The sequence below is a fragment of the Corvus hawaiiensis genome, chromosome 24 (assembly GCF_020740725.1).
Source record: "Corvus hawaiiensis isolate bCorHaw1 chromosome 24, bCorHaw1.pri.cur, whole genome shotgun sequence".
NCBI lineage: Eukaryota > Metazoa > Chordata > Aves > Passeriformes > Corvidae > Corvus > Corvus hawaiiensis.
Window position 1 is genome coordinate 8,793,695 of NC_063236.1, and position 8,208 is coordinate 8,801,902.

The 8,208-nt window shown below is 59.3% G+C and overlaps 1 protein-coding gene across 1 annotated transcript; it reads right to left on the bottom strand.

Moving 5' to 3' along the window:
• On the bottom strand, positions 1–7,769 carry FMOD (fibromodulin). The gene is made up of 3 exons (XM_048328448.1): positions 7,456–7,769; positions 3,197–4,207; positions 1–1,135 (listed from the first exon to the last, which is right to left on the bottom strand). The coding sequence occupies exons 2-3, from the start codon at positions 4,191–4,193 to the stop codon at positions 984–986; spliced, it is 1,149 nt and encodes a 382-aa protein (XP_048184405.1). The 5' UTR covers positions 4,194–4,207; positions 7,456–7,769; the 3' UTR covers positions 1–983.
• Positions 7,770–8,208: the final 439 nt, after the last annotated feature.

The window sequence follows — 8,208 nt, forward strand, 5'->3', positions numbered from 1 at the left end:
TGCAGGTGCGGGAAGGGTTTTATTGATGGGTTTGGGGTTTACAGTTCATGCTGGTGAAATTATAGGATTTTGGGGAGTTTTTTATTTTTAATGCTCTTTGCATGCAGGAACAACGCGGAGGGGCCACCTGGGCAGGTCACCCCCAAAGCTCAGCTGCCCCTTCGGTCCTCAAACTCAGCCGGCCGAGGGTCCGAGTTGGGGAATTCGGGGTTTTTAGGGAATTCCAACGTGGATCTGTGATTATTTGGGGGGTTTTAATTGGGATATCCCGGGGGCCTGGGCAGGGAGGGAGCTCAGGGAGGGGTGCCCAGGCAGCCGGGGGTGACAGCACCAGGAATTTCCCCATCCTGCCCTGATCCAGGGGTTTGGGAGGAAGATTTGGGACCCCTTCCATGGCCAGGCTGTTCCTCAGGGGGTTTCCCTCTGACCCCAGGGAAGGTTTCTCTCTTTTAGGGTTTCTCTCCATTAATTCCGGAGCAGGAGGCTGATGGAAAAGGGGGAAAAAGGAAGAGAAGGGGTGGATTTGCCCCTCCTCGTCCCACTCTGAGGGATCCTCCAGCCTGGAGATCTTTAACCCTTCACTCCTGCAGCTCCCAACCCCTTGGATGCTCCTTCCAGGGGTTGCTGGCTCAGGGGGTTCAGATCCGGTTTTGGGGTCGGGATTGGGATCAGATGCTCAGGCCTGGATTCCCAAGGTGGGACGAGCCCCATCCCTACTGTGCCCCACCCCGATCTGGGGGAGGAGGTGACAGTGGGCACGGGGCTTTGTGGGGTGGCTGTGGCAGGGTCAGAGAGGGCTCAGAGCCGGGATCTGCCCCACCCTGCATGGGAAGAGGGAGAATTTAGGGCAAATTGGGCGCAGATCGGAGCACCCTGTGATTGCACTGCTGCGAAGCCGAGTCGGATGGGAAATGAGGGATTCCCTGGGAATGAGGGATTCCCTGGGAACGAGGGACACAAGTCCTGAGGGCGGCGGGGCCGGCTCAGATCTCGATGACGGTGGCCCGGCGCAGGCACAGCGGCGCGTCCGGGGGCACCGCGTTGCGCTTGATCTCGTTCCCGTCGAGCCGCAGCACCTGGAGCCGGGAGTAGTTCATGACATCCACCACGGAGCAGAAGCTGCTGATGGAGAACTCTGGGAAGGAGAGGAGATGGAGCTGAACTCCCTACAACCTTCCCCACAGGGCTGATTTTAGGGGATCAGCGTGGGAAATGCTCTGTCTGCGGGATCGACCTCCGAGAGCTGCTTTGGGTGGAGGCAGGCAGGGAAAAAAAAAAATGGGAGCAGCCCAAATTCACTGATTTTTCCCATGGATTTGGACTCAGCGCCTCAAACTCCAAGGGCTCCTGGTGCTCCTGGCCGCAGCCAGAAGGAGCAGGAGGGTTTGTGCCTATCCAAGGCTTTGGAAGCAGCGCCCTTGGCTCCCCTGGATGGAGCGCTCGGAGGGTGGAGTCGGATGGAAAACGTCACTTTCCATCAGGATTTGCCTTCCCAGCCTCTTTTGGAGGCTCCCTGTGCTGCAGCCTCCATCCCCTGACCCCCCTGGCCACCGTGGGACCCCCGGGCAGCGTGTCCGGGAGCAGGGATGTCCCTGTCCCCATCCCAGCCGTCCCCTCTCTGCCCCTCTGCTGCCGGCGCCAGGCAGGGAAATTCCAGCGCGGCCCAGGCCGGCTTTGGAAGCGGGAGATGGAACAAACTCCAAAATAATTTGTTTTTTTTCTCGCAGGATCTGGGCCTAGAGGGCAGCAGAGCTCCAGGCCGGGATGCTGCTGGAAAAGGCAGCGGGATGCTGGGGGAGCCACGCTGGGATTTGGGAGGGGGCTGCACCCCCAGAGGGGACCCTCGGTGGGGCGGAAGGGCACGACCGCGGTCTGGATGCTCCGGAGGGGTTGGAATCGCGCTCCTGGAGCCGCATCCCTGATCTGGGGGTGCTGTGGGGGTCAGCGGGACCCGCAGCGGGAGGAGGAGGAGCCGGCGTTTGTGGGCAGACGGCGGCAGCTCCGGCTTTGGAAAGCAAACATTTGGGAATCTGTTCCCGTGTCTGTGCTGCTGGCAGCTCCGCGCTGCGGGGTTCTGTGTTTTCCCTGCAACAGCTGATGGCTGCACTGACATCTCCCCATCCCCATCCCCATCCCCATCCCCATCCCCATCCCCAACCTCCCGATTCCAACTCCTGCCCTCAGGGCCTGGCAGGTGAAAGGAGCAAGGCCGGGTTTTTCCGGGAGGTTTTGCTCAGGGGTTTATTTTTCCAGCCCGTTTTTATAAATAGCAGCCCCAGAACAATCTGTTCCCTTTATTTATTTGTGTATCGAGGGGAGGGAGCAGCAGGCCTGGCAGGAGATCGGGATCGCAGCGCTGAGAGCTCCTGCGGGAAGGACGGACCCCTCAGATGCAGGGGGACGCTTGGGGGGGGGGGTTGGGGACGTGGATGGGGCTGGGGAGAGGACAGAGGAGCTGTGCTGGCCCCGAGCACTGGGGAATGTCCTTGTGCCCTGTGCTGGCCCCTGGGCACTGGGGAATGTCCCTGTGACCTGTGCTGGCACTGAGGAATGTCCCTGTGCCCTGTGCTGGCACTGCTCAGGGTGTTCTGTGTCCCCAGAGTGGCTCTGCCCACCGCTGTGACCCCTGGAGCCACAGAATGGGGTCGTGGGAGGGACTGAGGGGGCTGTGCTGGCACTGGGCACTGGAGAATGTCCCTGAGCCCTGTGCTGGCACTGGGGAATGTCCCTGCGCCCTGTGCTGGCACTGGGGAATGTCCCTGAGCCCTGTGCTGGCACTGGAGAATGTCCCTGTGCCCTGTGCTGGCACTGAGGAATGTCCCTGTGCCCTGTGCTGGCACTGGAGAATGTCCCTGAGCCCTGTTCTGGTGCTGCCCAGGCCGTTCTGTATCCCCAGCGTGGCTGTGGGGACCCCCCAGCTCTGCCCAGTGCCGTGACCCCTCCTGACCCCACAGACATCTCCCCAGCTGGTTCATCTCCCACTTTCTGCCATCTCCAACCCCAGGAGATGCTCAGGCTCCTGAGAAACACCCCAAAAACCAGTGCAGCGATCCCACAGGACTGGGACGCAACATCTCCCACCTGTGCCTTGCCCAGGACCGCTTGGAATCCTCACAAATCCCAAATTCCTGCTCAAACCACCACCCCAGGCAGCTTCCTGGGGGTTTTTCACCCCCATTCTCCCGGCCCTGCTCACCATTGATCTGGTTGCCCTGCAGGTAGAGGTTCTCCAGGTTGGTGTTGACCCGCGGGATCTTCTGGAGCCGGTTGTAGGACAGGTCCAGCTCCAGGATGCTGCTGCTGTTGAAGGTGTTGCTGGAGAGCCCTTGGTTGGTCAGGCTGTTGTGGGACATCCTCACGTAGAGCAGCCGGGGGGACACCTGGAAATAATCGTCGGGGATGGCGTTGATGTAGTTGTACTCCAGGTACAGCTGCTCCAGGGACACCGGGAGCCCGTCCGGGACCTTCCTGAGGTTGTTGTAGCTCAGGTCAGCGAGGATCAACGACTTGAGCCCTTTGAGGGACGCGCCCATCTCGAAGATGAAGTTGTGGCTGAGGTACAGCGCCGTGAGGTTCTCCAGCCCCTCCAGAGCGTTGGAAGGCACCTTGGAGATGTGGTTGTAGGAGAGGTGGAGCTCGCGCAGCGAGCGCGGCAGCGGGCTGGGCAGCCGCGTCAGGTTGTTGTTGTTCATGTAGAGCCTCTCCAGGCGCTGCAGCTTCCCAAAAACCCTTTTCCCCATCTTTTCGCTGCTGATCTGGTTGTTGTGCAGCGCCAGCCACTCCAGCTCCGTGGCGTTGTCGAAGGCTCCCTCCTGGATGGAGGTGATGAGGTTGTTCTGGAAGTAGACGTATTTCATCCGCGACGGCACGAACGGCAGGTACCGCAGGTTGCGGGTGTCACAATACATGGCCGACGAGAAGTTGGGGGGACAGTCACACTCTTGGGGACACCGCCAGGGCGTGGCTTGCTGCGGCTCCGGCTCCGGCTCGGGCTCCGTGTCGGTGGCAGAGGGGTAGGAGTAAGCGTACGCGGGGCTCTCCTCCTCGTAGTAGGGCACGTAGTTGTAGGAGGAGACGCGGGACTGCCGCAGGTAGTACTGGAGCCACGCCAGGTCCTCCTCCTCATTGTACTGGCCCAGGGAGGACCCGCAGAGCCCGGCCAGGATGAGGATGAGGGTGGTGGCCCGAGGCATGGTGCTGGAGGGACCTGCGAGGGGACAAAGCCGTGGGAGGATGAGCTGGGGAGCGGCAGAGCTGGAGGATTGGGAGATGAGGGAATCCGACCCAAAAATCCCCGGTTGTGGACACTTCCCCTATGAGCAGTTACCTGATCTTCCCCCTTTTCACCTCGGGGAAACCTCCAGCCCGTTGGAGATTTGGGAGAGAACTCCCTGACAGTGGAATTTTGGGAGAAACCAGTGGAGATTTGGGAGAAACCTCCATCCCCAGTGGAGATTTGGGAAAAACCAGCAGAGATTTGAGAGAAATCTTCATCCCCGCTGGAGATTTTGGAGGAAATTCCACTCCTGGTGGAGATTTGGGAGAAACCGCTGGAGATCTGGGAGGAACCTCTGTCCCCAGTGGAAATTTGGGAGAAACCTCCACCTGGGTGGAGATTTGCTTGTGAAATCCTGATTTTTGGGGTATTCCTGGTGCGATTTCTGGGTGGAGGATGGGGATTTGGGAGCCACGGGTTTGTGCGAAGTCACACGAGCCCTGATCCGAGGGGTTGGCTCTGCATGGGAAGGAGGAGAAGGAACTTGGATTCCCTTGGAGAAGGGATTTCAGTCCTGTGGCTGAGAGGGGAAGCTGCCAGCTCAGGGTGATTCTGGGAGCTCGAGGCATCGTTTGAAAGAGCTCGAGGCGTCTTTTGAAGGAGCTATTTATGCTCCGCTGGCTGGTGACAGGAATCGCTGTGGGTTTCATCCAGCTCTCCCTTCCCCCACGGAAAAGCAGGATGCAGATCCCGGTAAACAAATCCTGCCTCATTTTGGAGCTGAAACCTCTTCCTAGCCTCGATTTCCCCAGACACGAGAAGGGGCAGCACCCTCCGGCCCCTCGGTGTGGCCGGGGAGAGGGGACATCTCCTGGTGACGGATCCAGAGGCGAGCAGGGAATGAGGCAAACCCTGACCCCCGCGGCCGCCTCCTGCCGTGCCCAGGTGGGGCCGCAGCGGGAGGGTTCCAGCTCTGGAGTCATCCCGACTCCTCATCCCGGGATAAATGAGCACACGGGGTGTTCCTGCAGCCAGGCAGCTTGAAATCCCTCCAGGAATTCCGCTGCTGGGAGCGGGAGAGGATCCTACGTGGCTGGGAGGGTGTCACTGCCAGCTCTGCTCTGGCAGGGACAGCAGGGACCAGTAAGGACCAGTGAGGACCAGTGAGGACCAGTGAGGACCAGTGAGGACCAGTGTCCCCCTTTTGCTGCACCAGGGGTGGCCCTGAGGTCACCTGCTGACCGCTGGCCGTGTCCCCAGCCCGCAGCAGGGAGGGGACACCCGGCCTGGCACGCACAGAAGGCACAGAGTGCCCTGCCCTGCCACCGGGACAGCCTGGCACGGGGAAAAAGAGGGATAGGGGTGGTGGCAGCCAGGCCTGGCTGCCTGGATTTCTCCCTTTTTTCCCTGCTTTTCCTGCTCTGTGTGCTCGGGATGGGGTTCTGTGGGATGCTGAGTGCCACGGGGAGCTTGGCAGGGGCAGAGGAGTTTCTCCTCCTCCTGCTGCTGCTGCTCCAGGGCTCTGTGCCTGCTCTCATACCAGAGCCGCCGGCTTCTCCACCCTCTTGGCAGCCTTTGCCCGGGGGCCCCTCTGGGGCAAAACCCCATCCTTGGGGGCAAAACCCCATCCTTGGGGGGAAAACCCCATCCTTAGGGGGGAAAAACCCCATCCTTAGGGGGGAAAAACCCCATCCTTAGGGGGGAAAAAGTCCATCCCTGGGGGAAAATCCCCATCCTTAAGGGGGAAAAAGCTCCATCCCTGGGGGAAAAAATTCCATCCCTGGGGGAAAAAGTCCATCCCTGGGGGAAAATGTCCATCCTTGGGGGAAAATGTCCATCCCGGGGTGGAAAACTCCATCCCTGGGGGGAAAAGCTCCATCCCTGGGGGGAAAAGCTCCATCCCTGGGGGGAATGTCCATTCCTAGAGGGGAAAACTCCATCCTTAGGGGGGAAAAACTCCATCCCTGGGGGAAAAAACTCCATCCCTGGGGGGGAAACTCCATCCCTGGGGGGAAAACTCCATCCTTGGGGGAAAAAAACCCCATCCCTGGAGGGAACAACTCCATCCCTGGGGGAAAAAGTCCATCCCTGGAGGGAAAAAGTCCATTATTGGAGGGGAAAACTCCATCCCTGGGGGGAAAATCTCCATCCCTGGGGTCCCCCCACCTTTCCCAGTGCCCCCCTTCAACCTGCTGGTCACCCCAAAACCTGTTCCCAGCAGACCCCACTGTCCCCTCGTTGTTTGTGGGGTTCACCCCCGGCTTTGGGGTGGGACTGAGGTCCCTGACCCCTCCTGGTGTCCCTGCGCTGTGCCAGGAGCTGCTGGGACAACGGGGGCAGCTCCTCATTCCAAGGATTTGGGGCGAGGGACTTCCCGGACTGTGGCCATCCATGGGGTCATCCCGGTGCTGCTGTTCCCATTTCCCAGGGGATGGGATGGGATGGGATGGGATGGGATGGGATGGGATGGGATGGGATGGGATGGGATGGGGGGCACTGCCCAGCCTGGATGGACATCGGGGAAGGTGTCCAGATCCCAGATAAGTGGGCATGGAGATGGCAGAGGGGCGGGAGGGGAGATGGGCATGAGGAGAAGTGGGGACGAGGGGAGGTGGGATGGGGAGATGGGTGGGAAAGGAGATGGGCATCAGGAGAAGTGGATGGGAAAGGAGATGGGCATCAGGAGAAGTGGATGGGAAAGGAGATGGGCATCAGGAGAAGTGGATGGGAAGGGAGATGGGCATCAGGAGAAGTGGATGGAAAGGAGATGGGCATCAGGAGAAGTGGATGGGAAGGGAGAGGGGCATCAGGAGAAGTGGATGGGAAAGGAGAGGGGCATCAGGAGAAGTGGATGGGAAGGGAGACGGGCAGCAGGAGAAGTGGATGGGAAGGGAGACGGGCAGCAGGAGAAGTGGATGGGAAGGGAGACGGGCAGCAGGAGAAGCAGGTGGGAAGGGAGGTGGACATCGGGAGAAGTGGATGGGAAGGGAGGTGGGCATCGGGAGAAGTGGGCAGGAGAGATGAGCAGCAGCAGAACTGGGCATCAGGAGAAGTGGGCAGGAGGGAAGTGCTTCCCTGGCAGCGCGGCAGCTCCGTCTCTCCAAGCTGTGCCACCCCTGGCGCTGCCAGGCGCTTCCCGGGGCGCGGGAATGGAAATCAGCTTTTTAAAAAAAAAAAAACACCAACCAAATAAGAATAAAAACTCCCAAAAAACCCCAACCCCGCCGAGCTGGACTTACCGAGGTGAGCTCCTCCTGTGCAAAGGCTGCTCGGGGCTGTGCCGCGGCACCGGCAGCATGGGAGGGTGGCTCCCGAGCCGCAGCGCCGGGTGCCCGCCCCAGATCCCAGATCCCGGATCCCAGAGCAAATATTGAGCTGGCAGAGCACGGGCTCGGCCGGGATTTTCGGGAGTGACCTCCCAGCTGCTGCAGCTTTGCAGGAGAGACTGGAGAGCCCCTGGTGCTGCCTGTTATAAATAACCTGCGATTTCTTTCCTCCCTCTCTCTCTCTCTCTCGCTCTCTCTCTCTCCCGTCTTTTCTCTCAGGAGTGTTGGCACTTTCCAGGCTCCCTCTGTTTAACGACTTAGCGGGATCGGGATGTTGTTTTCCAGGGCTCTCCTGCGTTTCTCATCAGGGAGCCGTGAGGAGGCCGCTGGCCAGATTAGGGAATATCGGATTTTGGAGGTGTTGAGGATGAGATTTTGGGGAAAAATAGGGAATTATCCTTAATTTTTACACTACCAGGATACCGGATTTTGGAGGTGTTGAGGATGAGATTTTGAGGAAAAATAGGGAATTATCCTTAATTTTTACACTATCAGGATATCGGATTTTGGAGGTGTTGAGGATGAGATTTTGAGGAAAAATAGGGAATTATCCTTAATTTTTACACTACCAGGATACCGGATTTTGGAGGTGTTGAGGATGGGAATTTTGGGAAAAATGGGGAATTATCCTTAATTTTTACACTACCAGGATATAGGATTTTGGAG

Excerpts from the sequence above, each read along its gene's own strand:
- FMOD (XM_048328448.1), bottom strand. The coding sequence starts at position 4,193 with ATGCCTCGGGCCACCACCCTCATCCTCATCCTGGCCGGGCTCTGCGGG. Across the intron at positions 1,136-3,196 it reads GCAGGGCAACCAGATCAATG|AGTTCTCCATCAGCAGCTTC; the intron begins GTGAGCAGGGCC and ends TCTCCTTCCCAG.